Source organism: Mastomys coucha, unplaced genomic scaffold (genome assembly GCF_008632895.1).
Source record: "Mastomys coucha isolate ucsf_1 unplaced genomic scaffold, UCSF_Mcou_1 pScaffold1, whole genome shotgun sequence".
NCBI lineage: Eukaryota > Metazoa > Chordata > Mammalia > Rodentia > Muridae > Mastomys > Mastomys coucha.
The window spans coordinates 63,303,893-63,328,219 of record NW_022196891.1 but is presented as its reverse complement, the minus strand read 5'-3'; the positions used below and the strand labels follow the sequence as shown (position 1 = coordinate 63,328,219).

At 38.5% G+C, this 24,327-nt stretch overlaps 1 protein-coding gene across 5 annotated transcripts in view; it reads left to right on the top strand.

Moving 5' to 3' along the window:
- The window catches only part of Pou2f1 (POU class 2 homeobox 1), a 149,184-nt gene that overhangs the window by 83,943 nt on the left and 40,914 nt on the right, over nt 1–24,327 (top strand). For all 5 annotated transcript variants that reach the window (XR_004123324.1, XM_031388175.1, XM_031388204.1 and 2 more), the window contains 6 exons: nt 5,203–5,303; nt 7,635–7,688; nt 9,427–9,546; nt 11,204–11,392; nt 13,461–13,587; nt 19,618–19,712. Coding sequence is in view for 4 of the 5 variants with exons in the window: in XM_031388175.1 (XP_031244035.1) it covers nt 5,203–5,303; nt 7,635–7,688; nt 9,427–9,546; nt 11,204–11,392; nt 13,461–13,587; nt 19,618–19,712 (686 nt within the window). In the remaining variant the exon portion in view is untranslated. The remainder of the gene's footprint in view (nt 1–5,202; nt 5,304–7,634; nt 7,689–9,426; nt 9,547–11,203; nt 11,393–13,460; nt 13,588–19,617; nt 19,713–24,327) is intronic.

Sequence of the window (24,327 nt, the reverse complement as noted above, 5' to 3'; positions counted from 1 at the left end):
GCTTTTCTGGTGTGATGGTGTGTCCAGGACTTGCTGTGGTGGGAGAATTGGGTTCTGATGATGCCAAGGAACCTTGTTTTTTGTTGCTTATATTCTTACGCTTGCCCTGCATCATCTGGTTATCTCTAGTGCTACCTGCCCTTGCTAAATCTGATTGGTGCCTGTCCTTCCTGTGATCCTGGTTATGTCAGAACTCCTCAGAATCAAGCTGTCTCTGTGATCCTGTGACCCTGGGCTTGTTAGATTACCTAGGAGTGGAGCTCTCTCTGGGTATTGTGGGACTGGCTGCAGAGCTTTAGCTCAAGGTCTGCTCAGGGCACCAGCCCTGACATACCAGAAGGAACCTGAGTCACTCTGCTGGTGGAGTTCCTGTGTGCCTGGTCCCACTGTTCCCAGTTACTCCCGAACAGATGTTGTATCCTCCTTACCTCTGATCCTGGACGTGTGAAGAGTGCCTGGGAGTGGAGCTTTCTCTGGGTGTTGTGGAACAGGAAAGAACCTGAGCCACTGGGCTGGCAGAGTACCTATGTGCCTGGTCCAGCTGGTCCAATACCAGTTACGCCCGGTATTGGGACAGATGTTGTGTCCTCCTCACCTCTGATCCTGGACGTGTTAGAGTGCCTGGGAGTGGAGCTTCCTCTAGGTGTTGTGGGACTGGCTACAGAGCTTGCTCCCAGTGTCTATTCAGGGCACCAGCCCAGACAGACTGGGAGATTCTCTCTTTTATCTCTTGTATTCTGTTGGTGATTCTTGCATCTATGACTCCTGATCTCTTTCCTAGGCTTTCTATCTCCATGGTTGTCTTCCCTTGTGATTTCTTGTTTCTATTTCCATTTTTAGATCCTGGATGGTTTTGTTCATTTCCTTCACCTGTTTGATTGTATTTTCCTGTATTTCTTTCAGGGAATTTTGTGTTTCTTCTTTAAGGGCTTCTAGCTGTTTACTGTGTTCTCCTGTATTTCTTTAAGGGAGTTATTCATGTCCTTCTTAATGGCCTCTATCATCATCCTGAGAAGTGATTTTGGATCCAAATCTTGCTTTTCCGGTGTAATTGTGTGGCCAGGAGCTGCTATGGTGGGAGAATTGGTTTCTGATGATGCCAGGTAACCTTGGTTTCTGTTGCTTATTTTCTTATGCTTGCCTCCCGCCATCTGGTTATCTCTAGTGCTATCTGCCCTGGCTAAATCTGACTGGTGCTTGTCCTTCCTGTGATCCTGGTTGTGTTAGAACTCCTCATAGTCAAGCTGTCTCTTTGATCCTGTGATTCTGGGATCCTGTAATCCTTGGCCCGTTAGAGAGCCTGGGAGTACAGTTTCCTCTGGGTATTATGGGACTCGCTTCAGACTTTGGGCCCAAGTCTGCTCAGGGCACTGGCCCAGACAGACCCGAAGCAACCTGTGCCACTGATCAGGCGGTGCTCCTGTGTGCTTGGGTCCCACAGGTCCCAGTTACTCCCGGTGTTGGGACAGATGTGTCCTCCTCATCTCTGATCCTATGATCCTGGGCATGTTAGAGCGCCTGAGATTGGAGCTTCCTCTGGATGTTGTGGGGCTGGCTGCAGAATTTGCACCCACACTCTGCTTTGGGTACTAGCCCAGACCGACTCTTGGATTCTTAAACCTCACAAAAATTCAAATCTTTGTTAGCTGGGCCTATACCTTGTAAGTGGTGCTGTCCTTGGGCTCATCTCTCATGGTCTTCATTCTGTACACCCAAATATTTTTTCTTTTTATGTCCTTTTTTTTTCTCTTTTCTTTTTTTAAGGTAACTGTTTATGAATGAAACTTGCTTGTATATTTTTTTCTTTTTTCATACTTATCTTTGTCAGGTTATGTTATCAAGTTTATGCTGACATTAGTTAATTAGATAGGAAGTGTTTCATGTTTTGTTTTGTTAATACTGTTCTCTTAGGAAAATATGTAAATGGTTTGAATTAATTATTCATTAAAATTTTGGAAGCATTTCTTGATAAAATATATCTAGGCATTCCATTCACTTTGGGAGAGTTTTTTTTTTTAATCTACTAATCCAATTTCTTTAAATGTTGTAAGACTCTTATATTTTCTATTTCTTCTTGAGACAGTCTTGAAAAATGTTATTTTTTAGAGAGTTTTCCCAATTTCATTAAGTATTGGTCTTCTATCACTGTCTTCTGTTTTCTTCAGATTAATTTCTCAGTGATTTGATATTTTCCTATAGAAATTTACAGATTAAACCACCCTATTCCCTTAGCACTTGGGAGATACTAGAATCAAGAGTTTCCTACCCGCTTACTTTCTGATTGCCTGTTTGTCTTTAACCCGTTTTTCTCTGTATGCATTATTTCTCTGTATGCATTATTTCTCTGTATGCATTATTTCTCTGTATGCATTATTTCTCTGTATGCATTATGGATATAAGATTCCAAAGATTCATCATGGTAGTGCTAGTCTACAGAATCTTTGGCTCTGGCCCATCATTTCTTGATGTACTCTAGAATACTTTGGTGTTCTTTCAGAGTCTTTAGACCTTCATGTGTCTATATTAATCTTACATGATTCATTGGCCAAGAGCTCCATGAATAAACTCCTGGCTCCTTTTTCCAATGTTCCAATTCTTCCAAGCATGTAAACTGAAGTATTACGTAGTTTTCCCTCTGAGCATCGCTGTCTCCTCAAAATAGCTCATATGAAGTTCAGTTGTGTTGTTTGGTGTCAGACCATCTTTCTTTGTTAGCATAGTTTAGCAAAGTTTGTCTGTGTGATATCTTATTTCTGCTCTCATCTCACAATGTCTCAAGTATCTTATTAAGAGAAATTACCTGCTCCTGCATCTTACATTTCTGTACATATCTTAGTGGTTATCTTAGTGTTCTTTGTACACCGGAACAGTCTTCTCTTCTTGTACCTAATGGTCAGTCAGTCATAGGTACAAAAAATCACAAGTGAAGGCTCTGGAAAGCCAAGTTTGTTATACTCACAGGTCTTGGCGACAGGAGATATATGTGACACCCCTGGAAAAAGCAGGTAGTTAGAAGTAAAAACAAAAAACAAACAAACAAACAAAAAAACCCAACAGATAAAAAAACAAGGAGAAAAAGCTTAGACTAACAGAGTATTCACTGATCCTAGGAGAAGCAGTCTCTCCTCAGCCAGAAGAGTTTTTGAGATGCCAATATATCCTAATATTTTTATGGATTGAGATATTTACAGTACAACTACTATCCTTTATCCCACCCCCTAAGAGACAAAGTCATAGCAATCAAACAGTGTTAAGTGCTGCTGCTGTGAACAGTAGTCTCCTGGACTCAGGATGCTGGAACTCAGGTCTTGTGTTATTTTAGTGCCTTGTAATTTATAAGGAGCTTGCTATCATTTTATATGGGACCTGAATGAGAATCAATGTGTGGGTTTGGATGGACTCTATGAAAGTTGGATGTGTAACGGTGATCACTGGCACTGTTTCAGAAATAGTGAGGCTGCTTCTGATGGCACACATTTGTAATCTCAGCACTTGGGAAACTAAGGAAAGAAAGTCATAAGTTTGAGGCCAGTCTGAGTTCTTTGTGAGACCCTGGGGGCAGGTGTGGGGGTGAAAGATATATATGAATCATATATATGTGAATATATATGAATCTCTATTTTTATATTGAGGAAATCATTACTAAAACAAAACTATTTTTTATATAAAATGTGACTTTACTATCAGACAGCCTCTAACTAAAGTGTTTCTATCAGTGTTAAGTCCTTCTTGCTTCTCACAAAGTCACCAGTGAATTTCTTCTGTAAAATACTCACCCAAGTAAGACAGGAGTAGAAGGCAACCGGAGACCCTCTCTCAGGACAGTCTGTAGCATCTTTTCCAACATTAAAAATGATCTCTTCCTAAAGACCACCATAAATGCCATGCCAGTTTTAACCTGGTTGCTTCAATCACTGAGTCTCAATACTGTGATCAGTAACTCTTCTCTCCCACCCCACCCCCACCTCAAACAAGGTTTCTTTGTATAGGCTTGGCTGTACTGGAAGCCACTCTGTAAACCGGCTGGCCTCAAACTCGCAGAGATCCGCCTGACTCTACCTACAAAGCACTGGGATTGAAGATGTGCACCACTGCTGCTGCCTAGCTCAGAGACTCTTAGGGTGGTCATTGTTTCATTTTTGACCTGGTCTTTAAGCATTGTTGGTGTTTCATACTTGTTCTACCTTTTGAAGAGAAATCATTTGTCTTAGTTACTTCTCTACTGCCGAGCTAAGACACCATGGCCAAGACAGCTTACTGGAGAAAGTTTATCAGGGTCTTACAGGTTGCAGAGTGGGAGTTGTGACCATCATGAGCAGACAGGCATGATGCTGGAGTAGTAGCTGAAACACATCTTGAAACAGTAACCACAACCATGAGGCTAAAGGGTTAACAGAGACTGGCATGGGATTTTGAAACCTCAAAACCCACCCCCAGTGACACATCTCCAAAAAGGCCATACCTCCTAAAAGAGTTTTCCCCAACTAGGGGCCAAGTATTCAAATACATAAGCCTATGGGGCTATTCTCATCCAAACTAGCACTCTACTCTATTTCCTTTTTCCTTTTACTTAAAATTTTTCTTTATTCCAGAGAATTCATATATGTGTATTATAAAATATCATGTCTACTCTGTACTTTCCTCCTTCTACTCCTCTCACCCCCCCTCCTAACTTCATGGCTTCTTGGGGGTTGGCTGTTGTTTGGATTACCCACTAAGTAAAATTAGTGTTGCCCATATGTATATGGGTTTGGGGCACAGAAAACCTACTAGTAGAACACCCTCAAAACAGATTGATCCTCCCTCCTACAGCAGCTATCAGCTGCCAGTGGCTCCTTATTAGAAGGATGGAGTCTGAATAGTTCTTCTCTATTGTGCTAGAATTTTTACTGGCTTGATCTTGTGGATCTTAAGCAGGTCCCTACAGGCACAAGTTCATGACCATTTCACATCCAGAAAACAACCTTTCACAGCACTTCTCCCTATCTTCTAGCTCTTCTGTCTTCCTGCCTCCTATCCTTCAGAGTTTCTGGACCCCCTCCCATAATGGCCAGTTGCCGTTTTTCCAAATCTCTTCACCTTATTGAAGATATTTAGAGAAGTGATTGTTCAGACAATTCCTAGTGATGCTGGTAACTGTAGTTGAGTGCTTTGCTTCATTTGAATTTACTTTACTTAATAGTTGTTTTGCTTGCTTTCCAGGCACGCAAACCAATGGCCTGGACTTTCAGAAACAGCCCGTGCCTGTTGGAGGAGCAATCTCCACAGCCCAGGCCCAGGCTTTCCTTGGACATCTTCACCAGGTAGACTGTTTACCAGCAGCCATGACTGAGAATGCATTTAAACAAGGAGGTGTGACATGCTAGGGAGGCTATTTCAGATCATGTGTAACTCTTCTGCTCAGTGATTCATGTGGAATTAATAGATTTTGCATAGCTAGCTATTGATTCTATAACTGTGAACAAAAGAATTTTTTGTTGCATAGGGCATATATAACAGCTAAGTCACTCTTTTATATGAACATGAGCTTGAATCTGTGATGGCTTAGTGATGCTAGGAAAACACCAAAGTGATTTGAAATAGCAGTCACCACTACCATGAAACCCTTGTAATTTAGGTGGCTACTTAGAACCTTGCTTTGCTGTTATGTTCTTAATTTCTGATTTTAAGAAACTAGTTTTAAGCCGGGCAGTGGTGGTACACGCCTTTAATCCCAGCACTCGGCAGGCAGAGGCAGGGGGATTTTTGAGTTCGAGGCCAGCCTGGTCTGCAGAGTGAGTTCCAGGACAGCCAGGGCTACACAGAGAAACCCTGTCTCGAAAAAAGAGAGAAAGAAATTAGTTTTAAATTGTTACCCTGATACCACATGACTCCAGTCTAAATCAGAGCATTTGTTCTGTTCATTTATGTTTCCATTCTTTCACACAAATGTCATTAGACTACCAAACCATTTTTGAAAACAAATTTTTTTTGCTGTACTTGAAAATAGGTGAAATTTTAAGAAACTCCCCTCAAATTTGTATTTTAAGTGAAGTCAAGGTCATCTGTGTCTAGCTAGTTGCCTGTATCCTTATACAACAGCTTTCCTATTCTCTACTGTTTATTTTCACTACCACCATTCTGTCAGGACAGTTTTGGAATTTTGTTTTCTTTAAAAACATAGAAATATTATAAGAATGTAGTTTCATTTTAATCCCAGGCATGGGAATGTGGGGCTGCTTCAGACTGTCTGCAGCAGATGACTATGATTTGTCTTGTGCTCAAGCAGAGGCGTGGTTTTGCTACCTGCAAATAGTTGTATGGACTCTATGGTGTTTGGAATCCTGGAAATTTTTCAGAGAGTATATAAATCTTCGAGCCCCTATAGGTGGATTGGTGGTTGTTCAGGGGGTTTGGTTGTGGTTTATTAATAGTCCTACTCAAACAAGAAACAAAAAGAAAGATATTAGATTCAGGGATCCCCTCTCTCCTTCTCCTTTCCCTCCCCCTCCCCCTCCCCCCTCCCCCTCTCCCTCTCCCTCTCCTATCTAGTGATGGGGGTTAAACCACAAGGGTAGGCAAAGGGTGGGAAAATGAACTCACAAAGCAACACCATTTTGTTTCATCTTCCAGTTACTCAAGTCTAGTTTATAGTCTTCTCTCTTTTTAGTCTTTCTTTACTTTCAAGATATTAACCTTTGAGGGGCTGCAAGATAGGAGAAAACTTACTCCCTTAATAAATGAATGAATGAATAAATGAATGAATATTTAATTTTTAAAAAGACTAACATTTTTTAAGAGCACAAACCAAACATTCAAGAAGGTTCCAAAATTGAGTTTGTCTGCTTTCTTGTCATGATTAGATTATTTTTGATTCAGGTTAATCTGCTTTTGATAGGATTACAATATAAGAAATACCCTCTTCACAGTGCTTGCAGCAGAAGGCAAATCTCTCATAGTTGCATCGTTATTTGTGCACACCTATCATTGTGTCAGATAGCCCTCCCTGTGGACTTACCTTCAGAATCTCAGCATCTGTTGAGAGAGAGTGGAGCTCATATAAATTCTTATTCTCAGTTTGCCCCTACTTAGATGATCTGATGGTGACTCTTGTCTAAATCAGGTTGCTATCATGATTGCCAAATGATAGTTTTCTAATTGCATGACTGTCCTTTAATATGACCATGATTTGAACTTTTTAAAGTATGAATATTAAATATTGAGACAGATTTTTTTTTCATGTGTTTTTTTTCCATAGGATAAATTCTGTTAACTAATTCTTTTGTTCCTAATGATAAAAATCAATGCATGGGGATAGTTTGTTGGGAGATATAAGTTATGTTTTTAAACCCTAGGCAACTTATGACTATGAGTAAAATATAAAATAAGGAGCACCCACCCAGAGCAAATGGCATGCTTCATGGTCCACATTTATTGATGGTGCTAATTCAAAAGAAGTTTCTGCAGCTTCAGTTGGAATGAGGGGAACTATGAGCTTGTATGTAAAGTTATAACCCCATAAAATAATATCTTTCAATGTTCAGTTCTAACTTGGTGCTGTATCTTAGTATCTGAAGTATTTCTTGATGACACCTCTAGTGATAAATGAGAATATTTTAGATTATTATGCCCACTATTGACTACTTTCCTCTTAGGTCCAGCTAGCTGGGACAAGTTTACAGGCTGCTGCTCAATCTTTAAATGTACAGGTAAGGTGGAATATGAGCAAATAGGTTGTATTTTCTATTTATTTTTCCATAATTTCCTGTAATAAGCACATAATTTAAAATAGGAACTACTTAGGATTGTTACTGGTTATTAATTTTATTGTTTTTGTATTTTTATTGCTGAATCCAGGTGGTAATAGTTATTAATGAAAATCAGTTTAATCTGCTACTGTGTGTGAGCCAAAGGTGGACAATCGAAGAAGCCCGCCTTCAGAGTTTAGAATGAAGTTCAGGAACACATACTAAACACAAAACAAAACAGCTTTTCTTAAGTGTTGTTCTACTTTCTCAGACTGTGTATCATTATTCACTGGGTAGAGAATCAGGGAGCTTGAGTTTTAAAGTCTCAATAACCTTTGGCAAGTTATAGCCTGCTGGAGCTCAGCTCCTGTATTTAAATAAAGACACCGAGAACATCTTCTATAAACAGAAGTGAAGTTAAAGAGCACTGAGGTCATCACCAGTGGTCAAGAGCAGCACACGTTGCTTTTACAGAGGGCTCCAGTAATTTGCACAACTCCATAATGCTTCAGTCAGCTTTTCCTTGTAGTATTTGGGAAACTAACAGTCAAGAAGGAAAAACAGCATCCTAGAAGATTGATCTCAGTGATCTGATGACTAAAGATTTGGAGTTGAATATTCTCTGAAATCTTGTGGAATATGGACCTAGTAACACCTGGAAACAAGGAGAGAAAAAGAGATAATGTGGCCTCCTTTTTGAGAGGAGGCAGAAAATTGCCTTGGTTGCCATGGTAAACTTAACTTCTCTTACAGAGATGTTGGCAAACAGGCTATATCTCCAGTGCAGAATGTTTACAGTCCTGCACTGTAATTATCTTTCAGTGACTGGCAGAATTAATCAGAGCTTTTATGTTAATTAGCTTTGCTGTAGTTCCCCCAAACAGGAGGTGGAAAATATGCAAATCTATGCAGAATTTTAATACTCTGCATAATCGTTTTCATTACCATAAGAAAATTTTCTCTCTGGCCCTTTAAGATCTATATTTCTTGACTGTATTGTTTTGTTTTGATTTGATTTTGCTTGCTTGCTTGCTTGTTTTGTTTGTTTTGTTTTGTTTTGAGAAAGGGTTTCTTCAGCCCTGGCTGTCCTGGAACTCAAAGGCTCTGTAGACCAGGCTGCCCCTGAACTCAAGAGTGCCTGCCTCTGCCTCCCCAGTGCTGAGATTAAAGTATGCATCACCACTCTGCTTGTGCTATTTTCTTTCAAGCTTGTATATTACTTGGTGGAAAATGTTGCATTTAGAGTTCTTTAAAATTTAAAAGTTCTGTGGGTCAAGTAATTGAATTGTAAGATGGTATATAAAGAAGTTTGGGACTTGCCACAAAGTATGTTCGAAGTGTTAGTTTGAAGGGTTTAATAATAGAAATGAGTTGAAAATGTATCCTTTCTTTTATTCTTTATTGCCTGAACTGAGGATTTGAGGTTGTGAAAGGTTTTGTTAATTTGTGAAGGACTAATTTAGTTTTTCTTTTAAAAATTTATAATTGCAACTTTTCTGAGGTTAGAATAAAAATTTAAGAGTGCATCAATAAAAAAAAGACAAAAGAGGAATAAAAGAAAGGAAAAAGAGAAAACCCCAAAACTCAAAATTGAATAACACATATTTAAATAAGTTTTTAATAACAGAGTTAGAAGTACATTTCTTTTAATCACTTACTTGAGATATTTTATTTCATTTCCTACCCAACCTCACTTCAGTCTAAATCTAGTGAAGAGTCCGGAGATTCACAGCAGTCAAGCCAGCCTTCCCAGCAGCCTTCAGTACAGTCGGCCATTCCCCAGACTCAGCTAATGCTGGCTGGAGGACAGATAACTGGGGTAAGTCTTCCTTGAGGATATTGTAATGCACTTCCTGTGTCTGAACTGCTACTGGTTGCATCTCATTAAAACTGTTGACTATAGCTGCCCTAGCATGCACCACTGTACTTAAGGAACTAAAAATAGTGTTGCTTCATTGTGCAAGGGAGTTGCCATACACATGGTAAAATTCAAGTTGTGTCATGGCAGGACAGTTAAAGAGTGGACTAATAAAGAAACATTTTTTGAACTGCCTTTGTACTATCCTAAAATAAAATATGTGGCCTCATATCCTGTCTGTGTAATTACTCATCACTCAAGGACTAGTTACTTTATCTCTCTAGACTTAAGTTTCCCTCTTTCTAATTGGAGGCATTAATATTATCTCTTTTAAGTGCCATTGTAATTTATGTAAAGCTCTTAAAGCATTGCTTGGAGTGTAGCCTTCAGTAAATGGTAGTTATTTTGACTTGCAACAAATTGTCCTCTGTGACTGTTAAGCTTTTACATGTTTAGTGATTTCTGTTCTAAGCTATTATTTGGGATGGTTTTTCAGTGTTATATGTGTTATCTTTTGTGAGGAGTCTGAGTCAGGGGAATGATAAGAAAGAAACTAATCAGTTCACATCACAGCAAACTTCAGAACTTTTTATAATGAATTTCAGCTAGTGTGACTGAGCTCTAGATGGTTCTAAGAACCGTTGCACATTTATTTGCAGAGATTATTAATATATGTACTTATTTAAATATATATATGTATATACATATACACATTTTGAAGAGTACTGAATTTTTTAATAGTTTTGCTCTGGTTCATGTGTTTCTAATGAAATTGATTGGTTAAATTAAGACCCTGTTAGTTTAGAGGGCAGCCTGCGTTACTAAACAATTGTTCATGAGACTAGATATAACATGATCCTTCCCTTTTTGGTCAGAACATGCCACCAAAAGAAAGGCTTAGCACACTTGCTACTTTGAAGTAAGCATATTTGAAATGATGTTATGGAAGTTTACATTTGTTCTAAATACATTTCTTGCTTTATTGTTAGGGTTTGGGTTTTAGTGACTAGCGTCTAAGATAGTAATGGGTACTTGGAATTGCAGGTTCATGTACCTTGAAGACTATTAATTCTGGGTGTTTAGATTCATTTGCATTTAAGAGGGTGGCTCTTATCACCTGTTTCCTAGAGGTAGTAAGTTGGAAAGAACATGTAAACATACAAACCTGCTTTTCCAGGGCAGGAGATTGGGTGAGGGAGGGTCCTGGAGGAAGGTTTGTAAAGGAAGCAAGTGTGGCTCATGTTTTAGTCACATCTGGAAATGGTGAAGTATGGTGAGGATCCTAGCTAACGAGAAGCAGCTGGGCCTTATCAGCATCCTGCTCCTAGCCAGCATCCTTTTGTTCCTCATTCCTCTCTTGCTTGCTGGGTATAAATGTCTTTGCATATCCTGTCAGCATCAGTTCTTTGTTTTCTTATGTGCAGGTTTTAATTTTCTTGCCTAAGTGATTGTTCAAGTCTGAAGTGCAGACGTTCTTTAAGTTAAGTGCTCTGATAGAACAGGTAGTTGTTCATTGGTAGACAGATTAGCTGCATCGTGACCAGTGGTGAGGACCTAACCCCACTTGAGTTACCTGTTTGAAGGTATTCAGTCTTGCCCTTCTTTATTCTTACTCTAGCTCACATTGACCCCAGCCCAGCAACAGTTACTACTACAGCAGGCGCAGGCTCAGGCCCAGCTCCTGGCCGCTGCAGTGCAGCAACACTCCGCCAGCCAACAGCATAGTGCTGCTGGGGCCACCATCTCAGCCTCCGCTGCCACACCTATGACGCAGATCCCCCTGTCTCAGCCCATACAGATTGCACAGGTGAGTGAGAGAAGAGCAAGGTCACAGAGACAGCAAACAGCCAATAAAATGGGAAATTTTATTGCATATTGTTAGCTTTCTGGTTCTGCTGTGTGTCTTTAAACACCCAAGGAACTCTGGTTCAAGAAGGCATTATCCCTTCCCTTTTTGCTTGTTTGAGTTGATATTATCAATATATAGCTGATTATTTGAATAACTGGATGTTTATGTTAAAAGAAACTCTTGAGTGCACAGCCGGCATATTTCTGAGGCAAGAGACTACAGTATTCATCTTAGTTAGCTAAGGATAGCAGGCAAGAGTTCTTCCACGTGCTCTGCAGTAAGTGCTACCACTGTGGAAAAAAGACCGCAAGTTAATTTTTGCTGTGGAGTGACTAGGACCATGGAGAGAACTGCAATCAAATGTTACAGAGTTTTAGTTTTTTAATTTTCAAATAAAATATCCAAAGGTAATTTAAAAGTTACTTTTACTTAGAGTTATAAAGAATTGTAACAAAAAAAGAAAATGTGAAATCCTTTATCTCAAGGGAAGGGAAGAGAGCGTGAGACGTTAGATAAAACATAAGAAGAAGCATTAAAAGCAAACAGTTCTCCTTTATCCCCAGAGGAGGTAGGAATGCTGAAGTTGTAACAAGAGTTTGACTAGATACTTGAAATAGAGTCAGACTGATTTTTATTACTGTGTAGACATCTGTGTCAAGATAGTGTTTTGATTTGGGTCATTTTCATCAAATAAATTATGTTAGTGTCTAAACTCTGAGACTTTTATCTGAAATTAATATAAAGAGGGTCATTTATATGAAGCATTAAAAATGTAAAATACTAGAGCCAATATACAGCTGTATTATCTTGTTATATCTGACTTTTATGTGAATTTTTAAAATAACAACATTGATTCCTAAATCAAATTGGACAAGTTGGTGTCAAATTTCAAGAATCAAATCTTTTAATTTATTGATGGAAATTTGGATATATCACTGCATTTTTACTTTAGAAAAACGGGTCAAATATTCAAACCGCTTTTTCTCACTTAATTTTTAAAGAACATTTAGTCTCTATCTAGATCAGAGCTAAATGAACAGAACTTATAGAATGAATGCATATTAATGTATTAGCATTTATTAGATTAGTTTACAGGCTATGGTCCGGCTAGTCCCATGATGGTGGTCTCTCAGTTCATGCAGCTAGATGTCTTAGCTGGTCTTTATTCTATCTTGGACTCCTGAAGAAGTAGGTTCTTTTACCAGCATGTAATGCCTCGGCAACAGGGTAGATGAATATAACCAGAGGAAAAGAGAGCACGGAGACAAGAAGTAAGAGGGTCCTCCTTCCTGTCTCTTTATGTGGGCTACCACCAGAAGGTACCAACCTCAAATGAGCCAATCAAGAGGATCACTCAGAGGCATGCGCAGCTGCTTACATTTGAGTTGATCCCAGAGGCAGGCAAGTTGCCATCCAAGATCGGCTGTCTATCTCAGTGGTAGCAGGTGGAAGTAGAGAATTAATTCCAGACTTGCCTTCTGATTTCCACATGTATGTGCAGCTTATACAAACCTCATCACACACTAATAATAACAAACTAAATTTTAAAATTGACAACCACCCCCTCCAGAACATTTATTCTGTATTCATTTATTCTGAAAGAATTTTAAGTAACTATTGAAAATTGGGCTTAACATAATCATGATGCTATATACATCATAACCTCAAAAATATAACTTCTTGCAAAGGCCCTAAGGTTTTTCAGTTTTGTTTTTGATATTTACTGTTCGTGTGTGTGAATTAGAACAATTGTCAGGAGCCAGTTCTCCTTCCACTGGGGTCCTGAGTATCATACTCAGGTCTTCAGTCTTGCACAGCAAGCACTTCTACCTGCTGAGCCTTCTCTGGCCTGAGGATTTCTCACACACTGACATAGTCTTGGAAGCCACGCTGTTGAGATATGAAAAAAAGCTGAGTATTGTTTCATTGTTATTTGATATGGCATATCATTACCCAGAAACCTTATGACTAATCCAGCTTTCATTTCAGGATCTCTCTAATCTGTGTTTTACTTCTGAGCTTTTAGGATCTTCAACAATTGCAACAGCTTCAGCAGCAAAATCTCAACTTGCAACAGTTCGTGTTGGTGCACCCAACCACCAACTTGCAACCAGCACAGTTTATCATCTCACAGACCCCCCAGGGCCAGCAGGGTAAGCATCTCCCTAAAGCTTCTTGGGGATGCACTTTGACCTAACAGTGTCCATTTGAGCAGTGCTTTTATTCAGTGTGCTTTCGAACTAGCAGGATTCATGAGAACTATAGCATTGCCTTAAGTCAGAAACATAGGTTACATATAAGAATAAAAGACCTGGGGGCTTGGAGAGATGGCTCAGTGGTTAAGAGCACTGACTGCTCTTCCGAAGGTCCTAAGTTCAAATCTCAGCAACCACATGGTGGCTCACAACCATCTGTAATGGGATTTTGATGCCCTTTTCTGGTGTGTCTGAAGACAGCTGCAGTGTACTTACATATATAAATACATGAATACATATGTATATAAATAAATAAATCTTAAAAAAGAAAGAAAGAATAAAAGACTTGAAAGACCAAGAAAGGCTACCTTACTAAAGGAAATTTCAAGGACTTTAACCTGAAATCATGCAACTTAATCATTTCCAAGGCTCTGTTTATTTGCAAGTCACTGGATAAATGAGAAAGGTCCCACCTTTGGGGTTCTGAGCCCCACCCCAAAATTTTAACTATTTCTTTGTGAAGTTGCATTTGAATGTCTGACATCTTCCAAAGTTTTCTGTAGGATATTTAAAAACAAAAAACTAAAGTAAAAAAGTGACATTAGTCATTTATATTAAGAAAGCTTATTGCTGGGCAGTGGTGGTGCACGCCTTTAGTCCCAGCATTTGGGAGGCAGAGGCAGGCAGATTTCTGAGTTCAAGGCCAGCCAAGGCTACACAGAGAAACCCTGTCTCAAAAAAACCCCCCCAAAAAAAAGAAAAGAAAGAAAGAAAGCTTATTTACCCTGAAACTTGGGGAGGTTAGAATAGTCAAGAGTAGATTTAGTAATAGTCATCAGCAGAGTTTGGCACGGTCATGTTGAGATTGAACAAAGCTAGCTGTGATTATGAGAGCAGGAGAGAGAAGATGATACAGCAAATAGAAAGAACTTGGGCAAGGCATGGTGGAGGAACTGGCCTTTAATCCCAGTACTTGGGAGTCAGTCAGAGGCAGGAGGATCTCTGAACTTAAGCCCAGCTTGGTTTATATAGTGAGAACCTATCTCAAAATAAACAAAATAAAGAAAGGACTTGGTGGCCACTTTTGGTCATTGGTGAGGACTAGGTGTTTAGGTGATTAAGTTGAGGAAACTGTAAGTGTTGGTAGGTCATAGAAAGATGTATTCATGGTAATGAGGAAGTTTTAGTAAACCTAACACTTTTGAAATAGCAGAGATACATAGAGTCTCAAGATAATACTATTTTAGTTTCTGAATCAGACCCAGTAAAAATTGATCATTACAATGAAAGAGAATTCCAAGAGAGAAGGAAGAAATGATCTGTCTCAATGAGAAAGCTTTTGCCAGGCCAAGCTAGAAAAGTGTATTAGATAGATACACTGGTAGTTGTTGCCACCTTAAGATTGAATGACATTACTTTCCTTTATTTTTTTTTTAACAAAGCCTAAGGATTGTATTGTCTTTTACTTTTTTTATAATGAGCCTTTATGAGACTTTATAAGACAGTTATAACAAGAAATGGCTATTCTAATTTTTTGTGTACGTTTGACTGTTCTTAATTTCTTCCTTTCCAGCCTTTAACAGGATTGGGAAAATAGCACAGAGTAGAAAAGAATACTGGTTGGCTTAGAACCTCTAACCCTAGACAAGCCAACTAAGTGTTCTGAGTTCCACATCTTCCCCTTTACCCTTTAATTATGAGTAAATTATGTAAAATGTTTTGTTGATGTCAAGAAGGCCATTGTAATATAGTAAAAAGCCAAGCTGCCTCTCTATGAAGAAATGTAATTTTTCTGAGCCTTAGTTTTCTTACCTGAAGTATAATAATAATTTAGTATTTTTAGTATTAGTGTTCAAAATTGTAGAGATTTAGTAAGTAAATACATGAAAGTACTTTCAGAAAATGTGCCTTATACATAACAAATTTTGCCACTATTACCATTAACATCATATCAATATCAACATCAGTCTATAGATGTAACTTAGAAAATTGAAAATTCTGTTCTTCTGTGTAGTAAAAAGCAGCTTGAAAGTAATCGGGACTCAGGAAATGGCTCAATGGGTAAAGCACTTGCATAAGCATCTAAACCCAATGTCCGGATCCCTAGCACCTGCATCATGGCCTGGAAGGGCTCAAGAAGCACAGATAGGAGTACCGGACTATCTCTGATTTCAAGTTAGAAGTCCCCCTTCCCTATGTAAGGTGGAAAGAGATATTTCATCTAATAAGATTAGCCAACAGTATGAAGGAACAGAGCCCTGAAAAGACTTCATTTCCAGTAGAGTCACTGTGCTTAATAGTAACTGAAAGCTGATTAAATCTTAGTTTTGTGTGAAGGGGACAAGGACTGATTTGTTGGGATTTTAACAAAGATCTCCAGTGTAAGACTAGCCTTCACTTGGGCAAGCACTTCTGCTTTTTTTTCATGGAGGAAATGCTCTTAACCTAAGAATTTGAAAGTATAGTTTATGTGGATGCTCGCAGCCAAACATCAGACTGAGCACGGGGACCCCAATGGAGGAGTTAGGGGAAGGACTGAAGGAGTTAAAGGGGCCTTATCTGGCATCAGTGGGAGGGGAGGCCCTTGGTCCTGTGAAGGCTTGATGCCCAGGTGTAGAGGAATGCTAGGGCGGTGAGTTTGGAGTGAGTGGGTGGGTGGGTAGGGAGCATCCTCATAGAAACAGAGTAAGGGGGAATGAGATGGGAGTTTACAGAGGGGAAACCAGGAAAGGGGATAACACTTGAAATGTAAATAAATAAAATATCCAATTTAAAAAAAAACACAATTAAGAAAAAAAGTATAGTTTATAATATTACAATATTGCTGTGATTATGGAACTGTTTAAGAAATATATTCTCCAAGAATTGATTATTCTTGGGAAAATTCTTACTGGTGTATTCTGAGTCATATTTCATAGGAACTTGTATTTTGCCTTTTCTTGGTTCTCATGGAAGTTGAAGGCTTCTCTGCACCCTTTCAGCTGACCTTATTGACAGAGAGGGAGAGGTAGAAGGGCCTAAAGTTTGAATTTGTTTATAGACTGTGCTACTATGAACAAATTAATCATTCAATATTATAGTGTCTGATTAAATACGGTTTTAATATTTTGTTTCCAGAGAAACAAAAACTAAACTTTCCTCCTACACTTTAAAGAAACTCATGGTTTAATGTCTGAGCTTGTACTTTCTTCTGTTTCATCTTTTATTGTTTTATAATATTCTTCAGGATTTTTATTCTTTCCTAAAAAAAATCTTAGTACATTAATTCTTATTATTGACATAAAATATAATTTTATTTTTCTCACTAGACAACATTTTGTGTTCAAACCCATAAAATCTATAATTATACTTAATATGCTCAGCAGTTTGTTGAGAACCTGCCAAGTGTCTTGATATGTATCACCCTAGTTATTGGAGTTATAATTTTCAGCAAGATGAAATCCCTTGCACTTACTAAACTCTAACAGTAGTAAACATAAATATATCCCTTGGATAAATAAATCCCTGGATATCTAGAGGAGATGGGAGGTTTGGCTGGCCTGTTAAAAGTTGACCTGTGAGCTGGGCGGTGGTGGCGCGTGCCTTTAGTCCCAGCACTTGGGAGGCAGAGGCAGGCAGATTTCTGAGTTCGAGGCCAGCCTGGTCTACTGAGTGAGTTCCAGGACAGCCAGGGCTACACAGGGAAACCCTGTCTCGAAAAACAAAACAAAACAAACAAAAAAAAAAAAACCAAAACCAAAAAAAAAAAAAAGTTGACCTGTGGAACAATAAGGTGTGTGGTCTGAAGACAGCTTATCTTGGATGCAGAGTGACATTTGATTTGGGAACAAACTAGTGAGGTGGAGGCTGCTGTGACTAGGTGTAGGCTTGTGTGCAGTGAAGAGAACAGAGAACCTGAGAGGGGAATGAGCCTGCCCTCCATCAAAACAGGGAAGGCCAGTGTAGCCAGAGATCAGTGAATGAGAAAGAGTGAGAAATGAAGTATGAGAGCCTCGGATTGCTAAGTCTTGCCTTGTAAGCGGATCTCTAGAACCCATGCCGGTGCCGAGTGGGTGACTCCATCCGTAATTCCAAAAGTTCTGGAAGACAGACTAGTCTAGCCTGTCAGAGCTCGGGGTTCAGTTGAGAGATCCTTCTTCAGTAAATAAAGAAGACAGTGATTAAGGAAGACTATCCACACATGCTTATGAGGAAGAACAAGAACAAGCACTACAGGAAGGACCAGGTTGCCTAGGACTAAACAGACACTATTCTGTTTTAATTGTGATGGAAGATCAATGAAGTCTTGATTTGGTTTAGCTTGGTTTGGTGACAGTGTCTGACTATGGTGAACAGGTGAACTTTGAACTTCTTCATCAGCCCCCCATATGTTGAGACTGTAAGCATATACCACCAAGCCTGGCTCATTAGTGTTATGTATCAAAGATGTCAACTTAACTACTCTATAAGTGTGAGCTGTAGAGAGGCTAGAGGATTGGCTGAGTGGTTAACAGTACAGTCTATTCTTTTCTTTTTTTTCCCTTGGTTTTTCGAGACAGGGTTTCTTTGTGTAGCCCTGGCTGTCTTGGAACTCACTCTGTAGACCAGGCTGGCCTCAAACTCAGAAATCCACCTGCCTCTGCCTCCCAAGTGCTGGAATTAAAGGTGTGCGCCACCACCTCCCGGCCATAGTCTACTCTTTATAGAGCAACCAGGCTCAACTCCCAACACCCACATGACAGCTATAACTTCAGTCCCAGGGGAGCCAAAGCTTTCTTCTACACACATATATACCTGCAGGCAAAACACTCCTATACATAAGATAATTAAATCCAAAAACAACTTTAAAAGATCATACAGAGATAGTTAGAAAAGCATGGTAGTCTTTTAAGTATGAATTTTTTTTTCCTGAACCTGGCTTTTAAGAGAAGCTTATAACCATATATATTTAATTTACTTAATTTTACCACATTTGCTTCTAAATGCAAACAAAAGGAAGGGTTATCTGGACCAAATTATTTAATATATTTGTTGTATTTAGGGTCTACATTATCAAATAAACATCTATGTTAATTTAATTTATCCAGTGTTTACTTACTTACAAATAAATGACAAAAATCTGACAAGTTTATTTATTTTTTATTATTGTTTTATGTATTCTAGCATTTACTGTATCCAAATTTAGTAGCTAAGAAAATCAAAAAGATAAGCTAGGCCACTGTACCTCACCTTCTGTTTCCATCTGCCTTGTCACAAGCTCATATCCAGTGTTTTAACAGTATGATTATATTTGAAACTAAAACTAAGCACGTAGATTAAGTTCTTCGATGCAAATAAATTCTGGGTTGCCCCTGTATTTATAACATTAAAAAAACAATAACTAGACAACAAAACCCTGTAGAATTCAGTAATAAACTGAATACACACTATAATGCTTCCAGGGGCTCAAGACAAAGTCTCACTATGTTGTCCAGCCTGACCTCTAACTTTGGGCTGGAGTAGCCCTCATGCCTCAGAGTAGCGGGGATTGTAGTCATGTGCCTTTACATCCACTTTACTATTGAGAACCTTTTTTTTTTTTTTTTTTGGAGACAGGGTTTCTCTGTATAGTCCTGGCTGTCCTGGAACTCACTCTGTAGACCATGCTAGCCTTGAACTCAGAAATCCACCTGCCTCTGCCTTCCAAGTGCTGGGACTAAAGGCGTGCGCCACCACTGCCCAGCATCGAAAACTTTTAAACTAAGATTGTCCAGTGCGGATAGTTGCTTACATTTCAGCTCTCATCAATGAAGAGGCATGTCCTAAGAACTTGAAAAGAGCATCTTCCACTTAGAGAATTGCTTCTTTCACAAACGGATTCTCTTCTTCCCAGATTCATTAAAGCAGCAGTTTTCGACCTGTGGGTAATGGAAGAAACTAGATGATTCTGAAGACAAACAAAACTACCAGAAAATTGATTGGAAACTGTTTATATTCTTTGTATCCCCCTGAAATGTTTGATTTTCACAGGTCTCCTGCAAGCGCAAAATCTTTTAACGCAACTACCTCAGCAAAGCCAAGCCAACCTCCTACAGCCACAGCCAAGCATCACCCTCACATCCCAGGTCAGTGTTCTTACTCTATTGTTTTACTAACTTAAAAATGATACAAAAACATGCCAGCAATAATAATCTCGGTGTTCAGAATCTGACCAAAAACTCAGGGTTGGGCTTAATAAGCTTGATAACACAGCATTACCAAATTGATAGAAACTGAAATTTTTCGTGATTCTCTTTAAGTCCATAAAAAATTACCATGTTGGTAATAAATGGGGATGAATAAAAACGGAAGACCTAGGAAATCAGTTAAAACTTGTCATAGATCCTTTGCCTTGCTAACCCAGTGCAGGAGCTTGAGTTTCTGTGTCATTTCAGTAGTTAATGTGGTGGTGTGTCATTTCCTCAGAAGACATAGCAGTCACGATCCACAGAAAGCACAGGTTCTTAGGCATCTGGAATTTGAGGTTGCTTATTTGTGTTCTTATCTAGTGATAATTATGGCTATGCACATCAATTTGCTGCTCTGGTTTTCAGTCTGGTCATCCTTACCAGCTGACTTTGAATCCTCCCTTGCTTTTGACCCTCTCTAAATAGAAGTTAGGGATGGAGAAATGAATGGCTTAGTGCTTCTTGCCAAGCAAACAATAGGACCAGAATTTATATCCTAAGAACCCGTTTAAATACATGCTGGGTGGACATGGTGGCTCATCTGTAGTTTTAATGATGGGATCTCCAGCAAGCTGGCTATTAAACCTAGCCTATTGGCAAGCTCTGGGAAGAGAGTGACCAAGAAAGGTAGATTCCCTACGTCAACCTCTGCCTTCTACCCATACATGTATACACATGTGTGGGTATACCCACAAACATGAAAAGAAAATGTAGTAACTAAAACTTAATACTTAACATATTGCCAAATTTCATAGGCTGAAAAAACAAAAGATCTATTTTGATTGATTTAGTAACTAGTTATTTGCCCTTTGCCACTGCGCCCTCCCTCTAGCCCCCTATAACCAAAGAAGATAGTAAAGATAGAAAACTAGAATGATCATCTGATATTAAGAATTATTAACCAAACTATAATAATGAATATGTGGTATTGTCATATAGAGAGACATGTATGTCAGTGGGATATGATAAGAGTCCAATAGAAAGAATTGTAAATAGCCAGCTAATTTTCCAAAGGGACCAAAGGATTCCAATGGGGAAAATCTTTTTAACTAACTAAGGATAACTAACAATTGACTATTCATTAGCAAAAGGGGATGGAGAACACCCTTATTTCATACTTTACACAAAGATTAATTTGAAATGAGTCATAAACCTAAACATCCAGAAAGAAGTACATATACCATTGGGTAAGGCATTGGTTCCTTAAACAGGGCATAAGAAGCCTTAACCATCAAAAAAACAATGAATTTCAGGAAAATTAAAAGCTTATCTTAAGAAAATAGGGAGAAAAAGCACAGTTAAGAAGAAAACAGTCTTTTTCAAAAAAATTAATAAATTATTTTGTTGTAAGATTTATTTTCAATTGATGTGGGGAAGGAGATTATACAGGTACTCTGGAAAACCAGAAGAACATATTGAGTTTCTTGGTGCTGGAGCTACAAGCAGCCATCTCCAAGAGCAGTATATAATCAGTCATTCAGCATCTCTCCAGCTCATGGTAAAAGAATTTTAACTAGAACAAAGAGCACATATAGCTCAACAGTGAGACAACCACATGTAAGCTAATGAGAGGCAAAAAACTTAATTGCCAATGAAGATATGTTAATAATCAGTAAGCAAGTGAAACATGCTCAAAACATTAGTTATTAGAAAATGTCAATGTCCATTCACTAGAATTGGTACAGTTATGAAGCATTTGAGACAAGTATTGATAAGACCATAAAGCAACTATATTTCTTATACCTTACTAGTAGTTTTGCAAAAAGGTACTAACACTTTGTAATTGGTTTGACAGTGCACTTAGAAATTAAATGTAGCCGGGCGGTGGTGGCGCACGCCTTTAATCCCAGCACTTGGGAGGCAGAGGCAGGTGGATTTCTGAGTTTGAGGCCAGCCTGGTCTACAGAGTGAGTTCCAGGACAGCCAGGGCTACATAGAGAAACCCTATCTCAACAACAAAGAAAAAAGAAAGAAATTAAATATAACTGCACCATACAACTCAGTAGTCTTGCTCTTTAAAAGGAAAGCACAAAGATCTGTCTATGAATGCTTATAATAGATTAATAATCACCCCAAACTATCAGATTGTAAGTTACATAAACTTCTGAATAGCCATGTGACAGACTTATATTGCAGTAAGAAGAAATGTGCTTCTGATACCTGCAGTGAGTTTCAAAAGCCTAAGTGACAGAAGCTGGGCTTAAAAGACTGAGTATCGAATGATTTCAGTTTGCATAACATTCCAGAGAGGACAGAACTAAAGGCATAGAAATCCTTTAGTGCTTGTCAGGAAGTAAGGATTGATGAGGAGGAGGAATAGGAGGAGTGGCAAGGGATTCAGAAGAAATTTGGGGAGGATTAATAAAGATATACTATCTCTTGTGTTAGTAATTACATAACTGTATACAGTTGCAAAAGCACCAAACTATACTGCAGTTTTAAATTTAACTTTTTAAATATACTGAATGTAAAATAAATAAAATTGGTGTTTTGACATATATACCAGAGACCTCTTTCTGGCCTTTGTGCTACGTACATGTAGCACACTTCATCCATACTCCTGCTAATTAAATGCTATACCACCATTAGATCTGTCTCAGCTCAACCAGATAATTTAGAGTAAGATACCAGCTGTCTAAAGATGCCCAAGCTATTTTTAGTCCATTATTATTTGACAAAGAGTCTACTTGATGCTGAAGATGAAGTAACAGATTGATAGTTGAAACTGACCTCCACCTATCAGCTGTGGTCACTGTGGTTAAGATTTTAGCAACACAGGATTCTAATATAGTTGGTACCCTGTGTAGCTCCTCCAAAAGCTGGAGTTAAAATTGCTCAATGTCAGCATGTCATAGAGACATGCTTTATTGTCTTTATTGAAACAGGATAGCAGAGGAATTTGCCCCAATTATTATGTCATGCCTACTATGTAGTTTTCTGGGTCAGTTAGTTCCCTTGGAACAAGCCTTATTAATGAGATCAAGGTCAGGTAATATAAGGCCTATCTAAATTACAAGACGAAAATCCTGGTTCATAATCTGTCACCTGGGCTGCTGTTCATAGGAGGGCTCAACTGAGTAATTAGGATGCACTATTAGTGAACATCCAGAAAGAAGCCCTACTCAGTGCTTGTGAGTAGTACTACAGAGTAGTGTGGTGTTTGAATAAGAATATTTAGTATTTTCTTTTACAAAAAGAAAGGGTACTGGAGCAATGGCTCAGCAGTTAAGACTTCTGCTGCCTTGTAAAGGACCGGTTTGTTTTCTAATATAACTTGTCTCTAATTCCAGTTCCAGGGGATCCAATCCCCTTTTCCGAACTCTACAGGTACTGCACAATGTGGTGCACAGACATGCATTTTATGGACATACATATAATAAAATTTTAAACAAGAAAGGAGAGCCCTGGGCTCAGTCTTCAGCATAAGGAATAGAGTGGTGGGGTGTGGAAATAAAGTTTCAGAATAAACTTTAGATAGATTTAAAGTTAAAGCATCATATTATCAGAAAGAACTTTTCTCTTTTTACCAGAAGGGATTTGCTCACTAAGAAGTAACTAAAGTTTTCTTTTTCAAAGATATAATAGGAATGGGGGGAATTCGTGAAAAATATAGTTTAAAGTTTATACACCTGAAAAATGTTTAAAGGCTAGTTGAAAGAATTATTTGTACTACAAAATAAGAAATATTTTATATATCATAATATTTGAAGAAATGATAAGGATGAGAATAAAGGTATTATTAATGTATAATTGTGATCTGAATCTGGTACAAGGAAATATAGGCAATAAGTGGCATGTAGGAAGTATGTTGCTTTGACTAGTAAGAAAAGCATTATGGCCAAGTGATATACCATTTACTCCCTGGTAAGCAAACTCTTGCTTGTATCAGGAACTGCATTGCATAGTGGGACACAGCATATCATTTATTAGAAGCATGACATTATTTATCAAGTTGCTAGAAAAAGACTTTGTGAATTTATCTTAAAGAACTTTTTGCTGGGGGGCTGGCAAGATGGCTTAGCGGGTAAGTTCAAATCCCAGCAACCACATGGTGGCTCACAACTACCCATAATGAGATCTGACACCCTCTCTCTGCTGGTGTGTCTGAAGTCAGCTACAGTGTACATATATATAATAATAAATAAATAAATCTTATAAAAAAAAAAGAAAATCTTTTTAAAAAAAAGAACTTTTTGCTGGTGTTGGTGGTACATGTTTACTCTAAGTAATGTGAATTTGAGGCAGTGGAACTACATACTGAATTAAAAGCCAATCTGAGCTACAGAGTAAGAACTTCTTTTAAGAAAAAAGAATAGAAAATGGAGGGAGTAGGGGAACAGGTATTTCTTTTTCCTGGTTTTCTTGAGACAGTCTTCTAAATGCATTTCTTTATCATACAGTGTGCTTTTATTATCCTCCTCCCAGACGCCCTCCTCAAGTCATGTTCTCAAGCACACCCAATTTGTGATCTGTCCCACCTAGCCTTTTTCTCCCATCCTTGCTTTTTTTTTTT